The 20,266-nt window shown below is 36.8% G+C and overlaps 1 protein-coding gene across 1 annotated transcript in view; it reads left to right on the forward strand.

Annotated features, from left to right (window-relative positions):
• Window positions 1-20,266, forward strand: part of PCYT2 (Ethanolamine-phosphate cytidylyltransferase) — a 37,159-nt gene that overhangs the window by 3,381 nt on the left and 13,512 nt on the right. The window contains exons 2-11 of the mRNA XM_051217030.1: window positions 6,076-6,143; window positions 6,176-6,256; window positions 6,307-6,395; window positions 6,458-6,543; window positions 8,115-8,190; window positions 11,880-11,946; window positions 12,672-12,719; window positions 13,520-13,661; window positions 15,703-15,919; window positions 18,612-18,688. Of these exons, the coding sequence (XP_051065662.1) occupies window positions 6,201-6,256; window positions 6,307-6,395; window positions 6,458-6,543; window positions 8,115-8,190; window positions 11,880-11,946; window positions 12,672-12,719; window positions 13,520-13,661; window positions 15,703-15,919; window positions 18,612-18,688 (858 nt within the window). The 5' untranslated portion in view covers window positions 6,076-6,143; window positions 6,176-6,200. The remainder of the gene's footprint in view (window positions 1-6,075; window positions 6,144-6,175; window positions 6,257-6,306; window positions 6,396-6,457; window positions 6,544-8,114; window positions 8,191-11,879; window positions 11,947-12,671; window positions 12,720-13,519; window positions 13,662-15,702; window positions 15,920-18,611; window positions 18,689-20,266) is intronic.

Raw genomic sequence — 20,266 nt, forward strand, 5'->3', positions numbered from 1 at the left:
AGTGACATCAGCCCTCATGCCCGTAACAGCACACGAGACCAAGTTGGTCACATTCAAATCCTTCCTACACCTCCTAATACCTCTCTTATCTCCATGACTAACCCTCCTCACGTCTCTTTATCACCTCGCACCGCTAGGGCAAACGATTCGAGTACGTGGAACGCTATTCCTGGTCTCCTGAAACCACGCTCTAAACTACACGTAGGAGCTTTTAACGTACGAACACTTTGCCAAATAGGACAGCAGGCTTCCGTAGCTAGGACTTTAGAATCTCGCGCCATCGATGTGTGCTGCGTCTCCGAAACGCGCATACAGGATCCGAGTAGCGTCATTCACTTGACCTCACCATGCCAAAATAAAGAACCGACTCGATTCACACTTCGTGTATCTGGAAGCCCTGATTCTGCTTCCCGTGGCCTCGCCGGCGTAGGTATAGCATTGAGTCCTAGGGCAGAACTAGCTCTCTTAGACTGAATTCCAGTAGACAGTCGTTTGTGCGCTGTCCGACTGAACGGAACAGTAAGGATCCCAAAAGATAGGGACACTCGTCGTTGCCTCTTCGTCGTTTCTGCCTATTCTCCCACTGACTGCAGCACAGATGAGTTTTACAGAAAGCTCTCCGACCTCATCCTAAAAGCTAGGCGCTCGGGTGTAGTAATGGTGGCCGGTGACTTTAATGCTCAAGTAGGTAAACTAAGCGAAAAGGAAGGATACTTGGGTGGATCTTATGGTGTCGTGGCTCAAAGGACAGATAATGGCGACCGTCTGTTGCAGCTATGCTCAGATAACCGCCCGTTCCTTGCAAATACTAACTTTAAGCATAAGGAAAAGCATCTTTTAACATGGCGACCCCCTAATTCGTTCCAACGTTGAACCCAAATGGATCACATCGCTATCAGCCACCGATGGAGGGGCTCGATAGAAGACTGTCGCTCATTCTGGAGCACATGCTTAGATCCAGATCATGCTCTAGTACGAGCGCGTATCTGTCTGCGTCTTACTGGACGTAGGAAAGACGCTGCAAGGAAACCGCTTATGGCCCTACTTAATGATAGTCAAGCTAAGAGTATATTTCAGGAACAACTAGAAAAACAGATAGGCAGCCATGTATGTGATGCCCACCCCGAGGCGGCATGGAATGATATCCGAAAAGCTGTGGAAACAGCAGTGATATCTGCTAGTACGGTAACCCGTAAGGTTAGGGAGCAATACTGGATCTCAGCAGCATCTATCGCACTGATAGATGCTCGGAAACTCATTCCATCTGGATCTGAACATAATGAAGAGCGGAGTCAGCTTAAGCGCAAGCTGAAAAGAAGCCTACGCACTGATCACGAACAGTGGTGGGTAGCGAAATCAAGAGAGATGGAAAAGGCAGCGGCGATAGGTAATAGCAGACAATTGTTCAGACTCGTTAAGGAAACCGGAATTAGGAACCCGACTGTTAGCGAAACAATCTCAGAGAAAGATGGACATATTATTCATTCTCAATCCAGGAGATTGGATCGATGGACAGAACACTTTAGGGATCAGTTCAACTGGCCTTCAGCCACACTTTGGTTTCCCGCGATCTCCAGTCAACCTGAATGGCAAGTTAGTGTAGGTCCTCCGTCCCTTTACGAAGTTGAAAAAGCCATAGGAAATCTGAAACGAGGGAGAGCAGCAGGCCCTGACAGGTTTACTCCTGAGGTTTTTAAGGATGGTGGTTCAGTATTAGCAATGAGATTAACTGAGGTCTCAGGTAGAATTCGGGAACTGGACGTAATCCCATCTGACTGGTCTCAATCACTGATTGTGCCAGTCTATAAGAAAGGACAAAAGTTCTCTTGTGATAATCACAGAGGAATCAGTTTGACTAATATAGTCTAAAATATTAGCCTCAATAATACTTCGACGCCTAACCAGGGCTCGTGAAGAACAGACTAGAGAAAATCAGGCTGGTTTTCGACCTGGACGTGGTTGTATAGACCACATATTCACACTACGTCAGGTTCTAGAACACAGACACACGTTCAGACGCCCCACAATGGTAGTATTTCTCGACCTTAAGGCAGCATTCTACTCTGTTGATCGTGAGGTTCTATGGCAGTGTTTGTCACTGAAAGGAGTACCAAAGAAGTACATTAACCTTATAAAGGCTCTCTAATCGAACACAACTGGTAGAGTGAGAGCTTATGGCGAACTGTCATCAGAATTGATTACCTCAAGTGGTGTTCGTCAGGGCTGTCCACTCTCCCCATTCTTGTTCAACTTTGTGGTCGACGTACTTTTAGAGATAACACTCTCCTCATCTAAATTTACAGGGGTTGAACTTCTACCGGGAGGTTCACTTGTTGACTTAGAATATGCTGATGACAGTTTTATTTGCTGAAGACGCTGACAAAATGCAGAGTCTTCTGACCACTCTAAGCAACAATGCAAGCATGTTCGGGATGCGATTCTCTTCCTCGAAATGCAAAATGTTGCTTCAGGATTGGGTTACATCGACACCCTAACTAGTGATAGGAAGTGAAGTAGTTGAGTGTGTCGACCGCTCCACTTATCTTGGAAGTCTCATCAGCCCTTTTGGTCTGGTGTGTGACGAAATCTCAGCACGGATACAGAAGGCTCGACTAGTTTTTACCAACTTGCGTCATTTATGGCGTAGGCGAGATATCCGTCTATCAACCAAAGGACGTGTTTACTGCTCAGCAGTTCGTCCCGTCCTACTTTATGGCAGTGAAACATGGCCGGTAAGAGTAGAGGATATTCGTAGGTTACTAGTATTTGATCATAGGTGTCTTCGAAACATTGCTCGTATATCATGGGACCATCGAGTAAGTAATGCAGTTGTTAGGAAACGGATACTAGGTAAGGATGGCAAATCAATTGATGACGTAGTGAAACTTCATCAGTTGAGATGGCTGGGACACGTGTTACGTATGCCGAACGACCGACTGCCTCGACGTGCGATGTTCAGTGGTATAGGAGTAGGTTGGAAGAAAGCTAGGGGTGGCCAGACAAAAACATGGCACAAGTCCATGAAGCCACTGACAAGTGGTCTGAGTCATGTCGGTAGGTGTAGACTACCTGGTTGGGATCCGCGTGATAATAGCAACCGATGGTTAGAGACCCTGAATGACATGGCTCAATATCGTTTGCAATGGCGCAGGTGCATCCACTCTTTGTGTTCGCACAAATTCTAATCTCCTGATTCCTCCTTGTCTCTTTTTTTCTCTTCCCAAGTTTATTTCACTGGATTATACTCTTCAAATAACATCTCCAAACCCTAATCTTCCCGATTACTGCTTATACTCGTACTACCTCTACCACTACGGGATTTGGATCGACAACTGCATCTCTGTGCTAAGGTGGTGTGGCAACTCGAACTGATGTACGTACGTACAAAGTTCTACGTTGTTACTGACTGACCATAAATAATACCCTCAAGATAAGTGAAGCTGTCAGGGGACTCAACCACTTCGCTAAAATTAATTGGTTGACGTTCTAACAATAGTCATTTGAATACATTACACAAGATGCTTTTAATTCCGCACTTATGTAAAACTTAGTACGCTTAAGGAATCAGGGCTTGTTAGAGCCTGAAAAATTTGTTTCAGAAAGCTAGTCAACCACATAATTTGAGAACCAATTAGGAAGCCCAACAAAGACTCGTGAACTGAAAACACGAGAAAAACAGGCTGACTTCAAACCTGGTCGTGGCCGCATCGACCACATATTGACCGTTCGTCAGGCTTTAGAACACAAGCATGCTTGTTGGCGTCCGACAGTGATAGTTTTTCTTGACTTTGAAAACAGCATTTGAATCTGTAGACCGAGAGGTTCTGTGACAGTGTCCGTCACTGAAAGGTGTACCTCAGAATTACGTAAACCTTGTCATGGCTCTTTACTGGAACACTACTAGTCGAGTGAGAGCTTATGGTGAACTGTCACGTGATTTCGTAACCTCAAGTGGTGTACTGCAAGGCTGTCCACTATCTCCATTTTTGTTCAACTTCATCATAGACATACTGATGGAAATAACTTTCTCGTCGACTGAATTTTCGGGTATTGATCTCCTTCCAGTAGATCCACTTATCGACTTAGAATACGCAGATGACATAGTTCTGTTTGAAGACACTGATAAAATGCAGAGTCTTCTGGAAGCACTGAGCAACAATGCCTGAATGTTTTTTGTATGCGCTTCTCTCCCTCGAAATGCAAGTTGTTGCTTCAGGACTGGTCTGCGTCAACACTTGAACTGAGGATAGGGATTAAAGTAGTTGAGCGTGTCGACAACTTCACTTGTGTTGGAAGTCTGATCAGCCCTAATGGGTTGGTGTCAGGCGAAATCTCTGCACGAATTCGAAAAACTCGTTTAGTTCGTCACCTATGGCGAAGGCGAAATATCGGTCTATCAATAAAAGGACGAGTATACTGCACGGCAGTTCATCCTGTTCTACTTTACGGCAGCGAAACATGGCCATTAAGAGTAGAAGATACTCGTAAGCTACTAGTATTTGACCGCAGAGGCCTTGGAAATATTGCTGGGGTCTGCTGGGATCACCGGGTAAGTAATAGTGAGGTTAGACGCAGGGTATTAGGGAATGATGGTAAATCAGTTGATGAGGTTGTGAATCTTCATCGACTGAGATGGTTGGCCCACATTTTACGTATGCGTGGATACCGATTACCACGACGTGCAATGCTATCCGGTATTGGAGATGGTTAGAAGGAAGTTATGGGCTGCCAAACCAAAACGTGGCACCAGTCCTTGAAGTCGCTAACTTCTAGTCTGACCCATGCTGGGAGATGCAGACTACTTGGTTAGGGGTTCGCGTGACTATCGTAACCAATGGTTGGAGACTCTTGGTGACACGGCTCAGAATCGATCCCAATGGCATCAGTGTATACACTCTTTGTCCTGCCTTAAACCGTGAGATTAAAGTCGCTTTATATTTCTTTTTACGAACTACTTCTTTCTTTCTGTACTATATCCTTATACTCAATCTTTCTTTTGTATATTACCACCATTGAAGTGACTACTTCTATAAATTTGGTGTTCATCTTGTTGTGCTAATGAGGTGTGGTAACTTGGACCGATGCATATATATGCCTGGTCTTACGTTGTAGCTATATGACTGAAAAATATCGGAAAACTTTATATGTGACAAGAAGCCTCCATTATACTAAATTAACATTGTCATCAAAAGTAAAGTTTTTGGATTGATAACGGTGAGAAACTTAATACTCTTAATGCTTGGTATCCAATTATTTCACTTTTACGTGATAACGATTGCTTGTAACGCAATGGAACTTTAAAAAATGATGATTGTCTGATGTTTCGGAACGGTAATTGGATACCTTCTATTTTAACTGTCTCCTAAACCAATGCGGGAAGATGTACAGAATTAGTTTAAAGTGGTTAAAAAGGAAAAGGACTTTATATAACGAGATTTCATTTCTAGTAGCAATTAACCAACGATGCTTCCAGGTAGGAACCGATGAGACAATAATTTATGGAAAACCCAACCAGATGTAAGATAACAGGTCATAGATTTTGGCGCGAAATTCATTCATCCATTTGGCCAGATAGAGTTTTGTCATTTTAGCTGAGGTCAGTTTGTGATGGAAACCCTGAATCTAATTCTCAACCATAACCACGAACTGTAAATCATTATTCTAATTCCTTACACTGCTTTATGACCCTCATTATGTCCTAGTTAGTAGGCATCCTCAAGGTCACTTCAGCGTTGCTTAAAGGTCGTCCACGAATTATAATCTCACCATAGTTTTGATTTATTTGCTTTTCCTTCAGTCGATTGATTCTCACTGTACTGTCTTAAGGCAATCTATATTGGTACGTATCCCTATATATGTGTGTCCTATCGGAAGTGAATTAAGAGGTTCAAAAATCAATGTTTGTAATGAGGACTAAAGATTTTGGTTGCGATCTGTAATAAAGTTCGGATTCGTTGCTAAAAGTGACTTATTATCCATCAAAATATTTGGTATATATATATATATATATATATATATATTAATCAAATACTTTCATAAAAGCAGTCTTATTTTGCTATCTTTTGTATTCCACAGTGAACATTGTTGCCTCAAGAAGTGAAATTCAGCACATCTAAATCTTAATTCGTGTACCCCTGAAAGACGTAAATTTATAATGTTTGCCATAAAGTTTAAGATTACCATTTAGCTGACGGGTTGAAATGCACAATCCATCTTCAAATAATCGGAAACCCATACGTGTATGGGTCGACGGATGGTAATCGTATTTTATTTATTTTGAAATAAAAGTGAAATATTTCTCTAAAGTTTCGACCTAGTTCATTTTGGACATGCCAATGCTCTTCGTCAGGCTAAATCACTCGGTGATCAACTTATCGTTGGAATTCACTCTGACAGTGAGTTTGCATACTTTTATTTGTTTTATATTTAATTCTTAACTTTACCATTAATTTATTAGAAGAAATCACTAAACATAAAGGACCACCAGTTTTCCATGAACAAGAGCGTTATCGGCTGATCAGAGCTATGAAATGGGTCGATGAAGTAAGTAAAACTTATTACTTAAGTGTTTATGAAAACTCATATTAGAGTTAGTGATAACATAGAACTGAACATAAATTTATAGGTCCAAGTTATGAAATCTTGCGTTATCACAACCAAAAATTGAAAAGGATAGGATAGAAAATAATATCAACTGTAATGGAATACTAAGCATAAGAAATATAGTTTTGAAGAAATAAATGAGGTTCAGAACTGGAAACTGTGTGATGATACTAAGAATCAGTTGTAAACTAAATAATTCTGTGCCACTGCAACCGGTTATATACTTAATCTGTCTCCACCCATAGATTATAGATATTTCTTGGGCTTCAAATAAGAAGTCTGCATCTAACAACATGGCTCAGCTCAACGGTCAGTCGTATTGATGTTGCGGAATCATACATAGTAGTGTGCATCATCTTGTAAGCCATTCTAGGTAATAAATGTGGATCTGTGGTTGTAGGTTATCAGTAGACGGTCTTTGACATTTTGCAAATTTTATATTCTCTAGATTTTAATAATGAAATCAGAAAAAGTAGCTCAATAGTTTTTGTTACCAAATGACTCATGTTTAAATCCCACGAAAATCAGAAGTTTCCCTAGGGTTGTAGTCGAACTCGTGTTGTAGTGGTGAAGGATATGAGCTCGAGAATTGTTTCCCTCACTATGGTAATCATAAATTAGGTAACAAAATTACGTACTTCGATTGGTTAAATTTGTTCATTATAAACTTTGAGAGCTTTGTCTGGATTATCATTCGGTAAATAATTTGTGTTCATAAAAAAATGTACGTATTAATATTCTCTCTACTCATCGTAAAACTGTTTTAATTATGAATACTTGGAGTTTCTATCGATGTAGATAAAAATTGAAGGAATATTGTACATTATTCATAACAGTTCAAGACTTATATACTAACCCCCGATGGCTAACAATACTATCTAGTTACATAGGACGACATATAAGGTGTTTATTGTAATAATGAAGGTTGAGTGAATAAATTAGTAAGCCAGCCAACAATAAGCAGAGTAAAACATAGGACAAATGTGCACAAATTAATAAACTAGAATTCATACCTGTCCGTGACCATGTCTTCTTGAACAATACTGTTGTACTGTTTTTCTGGCGCTTGATGGTAGATTTAGCTACTCAAATCATTCATGTATGTTGGAGTGATAAACTTTCTACTGTTTTGACTTGAAAGGATAGACGGTATTTTGGAACTTTCATATAGTACCACGTTTTTAATTTAATGAGATTAAACTGATTATCATAACATGCATAGATTCATTAGGATATACTTATATTGACTACTAGTGATTTTCTGGAATTCATAAACTACCAAGTGTTTTCTCTTTGACCATATTTCATCAAAATATTTGACATGTAATGAATGTTCACTTTATGAGTTCCGTCAGTTTTAAATTAACCTTAATCACTCAAAAATTGTCTAGTTTTACACATAATAGTTCCAAGTGCCTTTTGAGTACTTATTCAAATTTATTGTCTAGTTGATCTAAGCGTAGCAAATTTAACTTGTTAATCAGCTGTTATTCTATCTTGTTCCCTCATAGGTAGTAGAAGATGCACCATACTTTACCTATGTAAAAACGTTAGAAAAATATTCTTGTGATTTTTGTGTACATGGAGGTATGTTGTATTAGTTTAGTGAGTTGTTTTGGATTTAAAATAAATTGACTACTAATTGACGTTCTCTTGACGAAATTTATGCTTGAAAATATGTTGTGATCTGTTGAGAAAAGGATTAATGAAACCCAACGTTATGGGCGCTTTTAGTCATTAGTACCGTAATTTTTTCTATCATGAAGCCTGTTCTGAATATATTCCAGATATTCCAAGCCTGTAAATTGTTTGATTGTTGTCAGTGATTCCTTCAGTGGTAAAGACCGCACAAATTATTAGTGTCTTAAAATTTACATTCTTGTTTGTTTTTCTTTTTCATTAGGGGCTTATATCATGCCTGTAACTTCAACACTTCTACTTTACCTAACTAATTCACTAGTGTTGTATCATAGGTTATGGCATTGGAATAAGACCACGCCGGATCAAAATGATCTAAATCTTCATTAATCTCTCAGTTTTGATTGGTTGACCTTCGACCAACACAAAATTCCATATATTGAAATCGAATTTATCTGTTCTGGATATTCGTAAATGTTTTTCACAGTAATAGAAAAGTGTTCATATGTATAGAGTCATCATGTAATTCGCGTTTATCGGTTTTTATGGTGAAAATGAACTTTCAGTCATAGGAATTTCCACAAACTTTGTAAGCAGAGTTGAATATAAACAACCAATACAGATGGTTTTCTACCAACTGTCTGATAGAATATTCAAGTGTGTTTTAATCTATAAATTAAGAATAATCTGGAGATAGTTGAATTTGATGTCTAAACACATTGACGTTAATTTTTTTCAGTGTTCTGTTTTCTTATCCATCGTTTATTTCAATTACTGTTCCATACTGGAAAGATATTGATTTGATGAGTTGTAATTATTCAAAATTTATGTTCAAAGGTCTTGTGAATATATGTTGCGCAAAGTTTCTTAGAACTATTCACTATATCAGGCCTAAACAGGTTCAGTGGGTTTTGAAAAGTCGATCCTAAGGTTGCTAATTTGAGCAAACAAATTTACCCACTTACCATGCTCTGTTGTAAATTCCACACTTGGATAAACTATAATCGAGAATATAATAGTGAACGGATCTTTTATATATGCTCACCCATTTTTAGCCTGTAGACTCAAACTGTATATCTGTCAACCATAACAAAGAGTCGTTCAGTATTTCTTGTTGGAAATTCCTCTGGTCAACATGACAGTTTAAGCACGAGGTTTCTTTGGTTCGGTTGTTTGCGCCATTACTTATAAATAAGTTTAAGAATTTAGTGGAGAAAAATTTTTTCGACGAAATCATTTGCTTAAGCTGTATATTCGTATTTATGGTTGTTTGATAAATATTGAAGTCTATAGAAAGATAAAAGAGATTGCATCATAAAGTGATTCGAGATTTCAAATATCAATAGTAGGTTGCTTAATGGTCAGGATATTGAATAATTATGAAAAAAATTGTTAGAGGACAATAATAACTGATCACATTCTGAAAAGTACAAAATAATGATAATAAAACAAAGCCAAAACGCGGGGGAAGTGAGTTAGGGCCACAGAAGGATGAGAAGTTGGACGTATCGTTTTTGCAGGCAGAATTCGGGGTTGAAGTGGTCGATCGCCAACGCCTCAGCAGTGGATAGGTTTTTAATTCACTGAGTTCTCTTTATTCTTAGTCAATAACACTGCGTTACTTTATTTTTAAAGAATTGTCGAATTGTGCTTTAGAGATCATATTGCATTTGAGCTATTATATTTCTGCTTGGTCTTGATTAATCCACAACATTTATGAAACCGCCAAAGGAATTTCTGGTGTATTTTGGAAATATTAAAGCTCAGTACTATCCATTATAAATTTATTTCCTGTTAACCATGAATACGTCAATGTTATTAGCTACAGGCAAAATTAATATTATTTCCCTTTTGTGTCATTCATGGTCATAATCAAATAAGTAAACAAACAAATTCCACTGTTCTAAATTCCTTTCACCATGACTAAACCTGACCTTCATGAGGCCTATTTTTACTTAACCAATAATCTATGAATATTTTCCTCGTTTTGTAAATATAAGTGTTACATATTTTTCATTGCTCTATGGTATATATTATTTTCTTAACATATTAATGTTTTATTTCCTGGTTCTGTGTTAATTAATATAATCCATTTTGAAATTATGTAGTGTATTAAAGACTAAGTTGTACCCTTAACTGTAGCGTCACATATGACTACACAACCATTAAAGGAAAATGCTCGGATAGGACATTTGTGGGCAAGGTCAACCTTATTCAGATTTTCACTAGATATTTAAAGTTTTTCAATCACAAACATATGAGCTGGCATTAATATCAACTGGCCCAAGCTGACACATTTCGAATCAGTGTGACAAAAGGAAAGGAAAAAGAATGGAAATAATAGTAGCATCACTGATATTAACGTCTAAATATAGAAGATATAATTAAAGAAATCTAATGAGGTTTGAAAATAAAAAGTACAGAATGATATAGAGGAAAACAGAAAATGAATATATCTGTATAATTAAAACTAAATTTGAATCATATTGCCTAAATCCTCCAACATCTTATAACTAGCTCTTAGATCATATTTATTTATTTATTTTAACACATAGATATCGGTACAAAGAGGCACCAAATACATATGCGCCACACAAATCTCATTTGATATGTGTGAGGGCTGTGATACTGCCCAGGTGCCCAAAACGAAGCAGGTCGTTTACTTAGGGGGCCACACCCGGAGCCTTCGACCTGAAGGTCTGATCCACAAGGCAGTGGAGCATCGTAAGGAGATGTAGTCCCATGGTAGTCGGTGACCGACAGTTGGTTCATACACCATTTGTTCCTTTAGGATACTGGAGCCCATGTGCACCATTAGTTTGGAATGAAGGTTTTCCAACTCCCTTAGGTGGACTCTACATGTCCACCAACCCGGTTAAAGCTCCGGACATTCGCTTTTTGTCCTCTCAATTTCGTACACAACACCCCCACCACGAGAAGGCAGTGAGTAGAACTTCATATCTAGGAGATTCACACTTCCCAATACGGCTCGGTCCACTCCCAGGGAAGTCCTACCCACTACCTGCTCACTGCAGGTGTTGTTTACTGAATTGAGAGGACAAAAAGCGAATGTCCAGCGCCTCAACCCGGTTGACAGGTACGGATCATCCATCTAGAGGAGTTGGAAGACCCTGATCCTGAACCAGTGGTGCACATGAGCTCCAGAACTCTGAGGGATCAAATGAAGTATAAACCTGTGCTTGGTCACCGGCTACCATGGGACCGTATCTCTTGACGTTGCCCCACTACTTTATGGATTAGATCTCCAGGCCAAAGCTTGGGGAGTGGCCCTCTAAGAAAACCACTTGTTTTGGTTTGAACACCTGGCCAGTATCTCAACCCGCATACAAATTAAATGATTTCTATGACATATCTTGGTGCATCCTTGTACCAATGTTTATGTGTTCAAATGAAAAAAAGATCATAAATAAGGTGACTTCATATATTCGTTGGCAACATTTGCTGCACACACTCGATCTTGATTTCCTGTATTTTTGCAATTAAAGAAGAATTCTGACTCTCACATCCACCTTTTCTTTGTAACTGGTGTATTATGTCATGTCCTCTAATGTTTTTGGGTGGACTAAATTATAAATTTGCATACCTTCAAAGTTTATTTTTAATCTATATAATTGTAGATGATCTGGTGGTATCCAATGATGGATCAGATCCTTATGCAGAAGTTAAAGCAACTAATCGATACAAGTGAGATTTATTACTTAAAAGGCTGTACTACTCATTTTCTTAAGAAAATTCTGTAATATGTAGAGTGCAGAATCGTTTACTCGATTTTCAAACACATCTAGTAAAAGCGATGACAAAATTACCCGACTTCTCGAAGTGAAGCATATTGAACAGTATTCGAACCTCCTATCTTATCGTTAAAAGTCTAACACTCTTAGCATACGTCATAACATTGTTCCTGTGAAAGTTCTGGACACCATCTAGATCGTCATCTATAGGGAATGAAGATGTTCGAATTTGTAGCGACCACCATTATGTGGTTGTAGAGGAAAAATCAAGCATCATATTTCTTATGTGATGCAAATATGATGTAAGTATCGATCCCTTTTAGTTGATTATACACTATTTTTAAGTTACTAATGAGAATGAATTTTACCGTCATCCCTTGTATAGTTGACCATAATATTTGAATATTGTTTGCAAATAAGGAAGAAAGAAACTTCAAAGCACATGACATTCACGTTAAACTGTTGGTAGGATTCACAGGAAGTGGAGCGTTGTAATACATTTCGTTTTTTGCTCATGAATAATGTTAATTCAATGCACTATAATTTTCACATCTCTAATATAACCACACTGTATTGACTGAATTTTATTCTGTATAATTCTATTTTAACCAGCGTTTTTTCTCTCTCAGTATCATTATAAATGGTGATTTATAAACTATTTCATTTTGTTACAATTAGAGAAGTTAAACGAACTGAGGGTATATCTACTACAGCTTTAGTGTCAAGGTTAGTAATTGGCTGTCGTTATTGTTTCTGTGTACATTTGTGTAAATCATTAGTTGGATATTAAATGATGGTGCGATTTCATGTGTTCATAGAATTCGTTTATATGTCGAGGTGTTTCGCATGTTTGTATTTGAAATAAATGAATGCTTTATATCATTTAACTTAGTAACAATGTTGAAGGATATTTTTAATATTTTAAAATGGATAAATCCATATAATTTCCAGATGACTCATTTTTGAATTAGTAAATAAAGTGATAAGACGGAATTCCTGTATCGTCAACTGACATCAGATGTGTTAGTATTGAATAATACTGTTTTGCATGTGTTGTTTGTTCAGATACTAAGCTGAAATGATTTAACGTAAGAAGAAAGAAGCAGAATACTGACACTAAAAATAGACCAAAACTATGTCTGAATGCACTAGTATTTGTAGTTCACATTAATAGTTAAATTATGAATAAACACAACTGAGTAACAGTTAACACTTATTAGAAAAGAAACCACTGTATAAACGTAATTTACATACACCATAGCATTCAGAATCCTACAATCATCATGTAGAACTGGACAGCTGTTTCTTGCGTAGGTTGCGACTCGAAAATCAATGTTATTTCTCTGAAGAAGCTTGAACTAGATCACCACCATGTGAAACGTTATTTAATTCCAATAGTTTAAATCACTTTATGCTCATTATCCCTGTTTTCCTATGCAAATATCTGTGCTTATATCATCAGTTTATTTTTATCCACATATAACTGTTTATTATTATTATTATTACTATTATTATTATGCATACAGAATGTTAAAACGTATACAACAATTACAAGATCAAGGTACTTATGCATCGCAGTTTAGTTCAAGTACAGAGTGTTCAATCCGACGAACACAATCATTAGATTCTGTATTAAAAAGTAAAGATAAGTTTATGCATCCTTGTAAGGTAAATCAGTGTTTTATAAGTTTCTCTTGATTATTATGGGATTTTAATACTTCTGAGTATACACACTGTTTTCAATCATAGCTAAAATTACAAGATAAATTACTGTAACTCAATAATTAAGTAAAAGGTTTTAAATTAAAGGGGTACTGTTATGTATGCTACTTATATCTGTCGATGTAAGTAGTATGTAATACCAATCAAATGTTGAGTGGCTGGCAGCAGAAGGCTAAGAAAATCGAGTTGAGGAGAAAAGAATGGAAAAAAGAAAGGAATTGTGAGCTGGAGAAACCTTACAGAGTGTGAAGGATGAATGATGGAAATTTCCAAATGAAGTATTTAGTGTATGGTTCTCATAATTTATCAAGATATTCTGTAATTTTGTATTGAGATACATTGGTTGTCCCCATCTGTGTTCTCGTTTATTACGGTACCACTCTAATTAATGTTGGGGCTAACGATATATCAACGAAAAAAGTCATGGGAATCCTATTTTATCTCTGATATTTAAAGTAAACGACAATTATTGCCGAAGCACTGATTAACATGATAGTTGAATTATTTGTAAGATGCCCTTTACTCGGAAATCAGAAAATTGTGAAAATTCACTAAGTCAACTTTATCTTAGTTAAAGCGCTATAACAGTGATGCGGATCTAATCAATGTATTATTGTGAATAATTGTTAATTACTGTTTTATTGTCGTGTGCAACTTTTTAGAATAGATTTAAACAAACTATACTGTTTCCCTTTCGACCCTCTTCAGGATTTACTGTAATATACAAAAGGATCACATAACTAAATGTAGCAAGTGAAAAGTATAATTTAGTAATAAGGTGACTAACATAGCAGTAAATAATAAACAGTATGATAAGAAATAGGTCAAACCTTGTAAAAATAAACGTATTAAAATAATAATAAACTACTTAATACGAAATTTGTTTAAATAAACATCTTAAATGTATAAATAATAAAGAGATATGAACGGAATAAAGATAAACAAACAAAAAATGGTGTCATGAATCGGTAAAATTCATTATTATTATTAATATTATCATTAGAAATTTAAACTTTCCTAGTGATTAAAGAACAAAACAAAATTGTTTTTGCTGACTTTTCGCTATTTAATTCTAATAGCCATGAAATCGGTAAAATTGTTTATTAAATCTTACCCGGCCATACACTTGAAAGTGATGTTACGAATCTGTTTTTACTAAGTAGGCTAATGTTGTTGGCTCGAATTCCTATATATAGGTGGCGATGTCGAACCTTATTAACAAGACTCGATGATATACAATAAATTACTCAGAAAGCATAGCATGTGTTGAAGGAATTCGGGAAACGTTTTTGTTGTTTTGATTATGTAGCGATTTCTTCGTCATCTCGAGAATTTTCTCAATCTCTTTTATGCTTCCCGGAGACACCCTCTTACGTTGTTTATAACTCGCTGACTCATGTTTCTGAAATTTGGGGAAATTTGTAAAACCGGATTCGTCGATTTTTGACAATTAACATGAAGAGACTGTCATCAAAAAGGCTTTACGTCTCAGTTAATAACATATGTTTAGTCATCTAAGCATTAATTCGTTCACATAAGTTCCCCTAATGAAATTTATTACTTATTTAGATCGATCAGTAGTAGGTTGTGACTTCTAGGTTCGAACACTGAATGTCATATAAATGTTTTCTTGAATTGTCGGCTACTGTTAGGTAAGGGTAAAAGTAGAAATCCGGGTTTACGATTTCCTAATGATCATTTTTAAATAATGTAACTGGTCTACCAAACCGAAAGTTTATGCATTTAGTTTTTAACTTTTGCTGTTTGCTTTATGGTTAGTAGTACTATCTAGTTGCCTAAACTGAAGCAGATAAAGTGGGGTTCGAAGCTGCGACTCAATAGTCAGAGGTCGAGTGCTTTAACCAACAAGATTTCGCTTGACATTCAAAATTGTATAGTACAACGAAACACTTGAAATTATCGGTACACATTTTTCCTTTAAAATCATTCTCTTCCTTGGTTTTTATTGTTTTATTTTGATTTCCAGACGAAGGAAACATTATCACCCATATATCCGGGCCTAAATTCAAATTGTTCTAAAGCTAATGATGTGACAGATTCAATTAATGTTTCAATTTGGTCTACTGGTGGTATGACGTATATGCCGAATATTTTACGTATAAGTCAATTTTGTTCTGGTCAATTTCGTGAACCTAATAGTAATGACATTGTGGTATATGTACCGGGTACATTTGACCTATTCCGTATCCTTTATATGTAATTGATATAATGGTGTAATTTAAATATTTTCTGTTTGCAACACCATGGTACTATGATACGATAATACGACTGATGATCAAGATTATCCTACCACTTACTTGGACACTCGGTCGATACGCTATACCCAGGCTAGATCACATTATTCCAGACACACTATTTACGATCAAATATAGAAAACTAGAGTTTAGACTAGATAATATTTTATTTCTCGCAACTGCAAAACAGTTTACACTTAGAAGTCCAGAGTAGAAATTGGTAATAGGAGGAAAAACCTTGTGAAGGCTCTTTACTGGAACACTACTAGTCGAGTGAGAGCTTATGGCGAACTGTCACGTGATTTCGTAACCTCAAGTGGTGTACTGCAAGGCTGTCCACTATCTCCATTTTTGTTCAACTTCATCGTAGACATACTGATGGAAATAACTTTCTCGTCGACTGAATTTTCGGGTATTGATCTCCTTCCAGTAGATCCACTTATCGACTTAGAATACGCAGATGACATAGTTCTGTTTGAAGACACTGATAAAATGCAGAGTCTTCTGGAAGCACTGAGCAACAATGCCTGAATGTTTTTTGTATGCGCTTCTCTCCCTCGAAATGCAAGTTGTTGCTTCAGGACTGGTCTGCGTCAACACCTGAACTGAGGATAGGGATTAAAGTAGTCGAACGCGTTGACAACTTCACTTGTGTTGGAAGTCTGATCAGCCCTAATGGGTTGGTGTCAGGCGAAATCTCTGCACGAATTCGAAAAACTCGTTTAGTTCGTCACCTATGGCGAAGGCGAAATATCGGTCTATCAATAAAAGGACGAGTATACTGCACGGCAGTTCATCCTGTTCTACTTTACGGCAGCGAAACATGGCCATTAAGAGTAGAAGATACTCGTAAGCTACTAGTATTTGACCGCAGAGGCCTTGGAAATATTGCTGGGGTCTGCTGGGATCACCGGGTAAGTAATAGTGAGGTTAGACGCAGGGTATTAGGGAATGATGGTAAATCAGTTGATGAGGTTGTGAATCTTCATCGACTGAGATGGTTGGCCCACATTTTACGTATGCGTGAATACCGATTACCACGACGTGCAATGCTAACCGGTGTTGGAGATGGTGTGTTCGGGCACAGAGATGATAATTCAATTGGTGTTACCATCTTGAAACACCGACTTCGGTGGCTTGGACATGTTCTCCGAATGTCGTCTCAGAGAATTCCACGTCGTGTATTATTTGCCGACTCTGGGACTGGTTGGAAGGAGCGGAGAGGTGGTCAGTATATGACATGGTGTCGTGGCATGAAAGAAAGCTGCAAAGGACTGGCTTGTGTTGGTCCTTCACGACTCCCTGGTTGGGGTCTGAGAGATGGTGCTACACAGTGGCTAGAGACGTTATCAGATATGGCTCAGAATAGAAGCCAGTGGAGATCCTGCTGTAACCTTCTTTTACTTTCTTCATAAAAAGTGGTTCTCTCTCCCTTACCTGAAAGATTTCTTCCGATTGTACCTTTGCGTTCCCTGATTACTAGCACATTACCTTACACCAATCTCTTCGTTATTGTTCTCTCTTTTTTTTGTTGCGCTCCTTAGCTTTTTTTTCTTTCTTTGTATCCCTCTCGAATTTTCATTGTTTTGTGTGGCGCATATATATTGGCGCTCTCTTATACCAATATTCATGTGTGTTGGAGATGGTTGGAAGAAGGTTGGGGGAGGCCAAAGCAAAACGTGGCATCAGTGCTTGAAGTCACTAACTTCTAGTCTGATCCATGTTGGAAGATGCAGACTATTTGGTTGGGGTCTACGTTACTATCATAACCAATGGTTGGAGACTCTTGGTGACACGGCTCAGAATCGATCCCAATGGCATCGGTGTATACACTCTTTGTCCTGCCTTAAACCGTGAGATTAAAGTCGCTTTATATTTCTTTTTACGAACTACTTCTTTCTTTCTGTACTATATCCTTATACTCAATCTTTCTTTTGTATATTACCACCATTGAAGTGACTACTTCTATAAATTTGGTGTTCATCTTGTTGTGCTAATGAGGTGTGGTAACTTGGACCGATTTATATACGTGCCTGGTCCTACGTTGCAGCTGTCTGACTGACAACTTAGTTACTAGTTAGTTGAGTAATAAGGCCATTTTACAAGCCTGTTTTCTTAGTAAATGCCAGTGACAAAACGAATCTTATATGCTGTCATAAGTATTGTAATGCTACCTAGTTCTAAGACATGATTTGACAATAGGAGTACGTTGATTACTTCTGTGAATAAGTTACTGCTTAAACTTCACCACAAATGCAGAACATTTTGTTCTTACTAATATTACGAACGAACCAAGTGAGTTAACTCCATATTGTTTCACTGCTTTAATATGTCCCTTTTTAAAAGTAAAAGGAATGTGTAATTTTTTACTTTTGAGTTTTGGAGTGTCAAATTCAGCGATTTAAAAAGAAATTTCACAGGTTCAGATTTCTTGAATGTAAAAGTAAAATCTGCAGGTGTTAAAGGTTGCTTTTGAAATAAACTCAATGACAACTGTTCTTTTTTGTCGTCTCGGTCCGTTGCATTGTACAACAATTTTTTTAATTATTCACACATAGTTGAAAATGATCGAAATCAACAATTGTAGTCGAATACCATATTTCTTTAACCTTTTAATGTATAACTATATTATGAAAAATAGACATTGGTCATTTATCATTCCTGGAACAGTGTTTAAAACTTGGCAATTATCTGTTGGTTGGATTATACTCGGATAAAGTGAGTACAGACTTAGCTACTTAAACAATTTTTCAGTCATAAAAATATTAACTGGTATCATGCATATTTAACTTAGTTATACAATTGGTTCGTCTTAACCCATCACGTCAGTTAATATTACTCTACAACCTAGTACACATTAGTATTCAAAGCTATGGCCCACATGGTGTATGAATTTGGTACAATATCCTGTTTCACAAACCAGATGAGTAGAGCGTGATGTAAATATCGTATCGTCTATTGGAAAATTGTTACTGAAACCTGTAATCCACCGCTCCTAATAAGCTCAGTAATAACACCGACTGTAATATTAACTAAGAAGAGTTCTATTCTTTTAAGATAGTTGAGTTTCTTTTAAATGACATATACAGACTGTTGATGAATACTGTGGTGTAGGCTACTTATGTTGACAGATATAAATGGTATGTAGCGCCAATAGGAAGTGGAATACCGGCCAGCAGAAAATTGAATTGAAGAAAACAGAAAGGGATAGGAATAACACTCGAATTTTAAGAATGAAGAAGTATATACAAGAAGACTGAAGAAAGATGTGCAATAATATATTTAATGTATGATTTCCGTACTTTAAGAAGACACTGTAATTTCTCAATAATTGATGAATTGGGTTTCTCCACCAAGTCTTTGTTTACTACAATATCAAAAGATACCAAAACCATCTCTAGAGCTTTCTGGTAATCATCTTTAATTCTTTAAACACAAAATTATCATATAATCAATTTCGCTTGTCAACCGAGTAGTTTTCTTGTGAAACCAATCTTCGAATCTCAACTAAGTGTGATTAAAGCTACCAAGCAACTGACTGTTTAAATATTTTAAGGTAATGAGATTTCCATTGATATTCAAAATGCTTAATCAAAACAAATTAATAGATAATAAATAATTAATGGGTCATGAAAATGAAGGTCATACAAAAGCTTATAATGCTTCAAGTCTACTCACCATATCACCAATCTCACCATACCTTTAATTGGGTCAGCTTACTTTTTAAATGCTAACATAATTGGTATTTTCACTGGATAAACGTACCACTGATATTATTTTCATCATTTTCAATGTTTAGAAGTGACTTATACATTTGAAGTGACCGATCATAATTAGTCCATTCGTTTTTTATTATAAACTCTATTTTTAATGAAAGTAACACTAAGTAAACCAAGAACAACAAAATTTGCAGGAAAAACTAGATGTACTCTATACACTATTTTTCCTGTTAGCTCCAACACAGTCCGGCATCACAAAGTGTAGTGTCTTTTGAAACGAAGGTTTCAAATGTTTACTTCGAGAGGGACTGGAAATTCTAATAAATGAAAGAAGGTTAAAATAACTCATTGTGTCAGTGAACAAAAATTAAAAGGATTCAACGAAGAAAATGTTCTTTTAGACGAAATAACCGTGCTAACTTTAAGACGAAGAAACTATTAAGAATACTAGGCTTAAACTTTAATATGCTTTAAAGTACTAATAATTAGTTATGAGACATCCAAAATTATTTCAGAAATTGAAGTCTCCATGTTTTCTCATAAAATAATTGTCCAAACTCACGAATCATTAATTTTA

This window comes from Schistosoma haematobium, chromosome 6 (genome assembly GCF_000699445.3).
Source record: "Schistosoma haematobium chromosome 6, whole genome shotgun sequence".
In the NCBI taxonomy this organism is placed as follows: domain Eukaryota; kingdom Metazoa; phylum Platyhelminthes; class Trematoda; order Strigeidida; family Schistosomatidae; genus Schistosoma; species Schistosoma haematobium.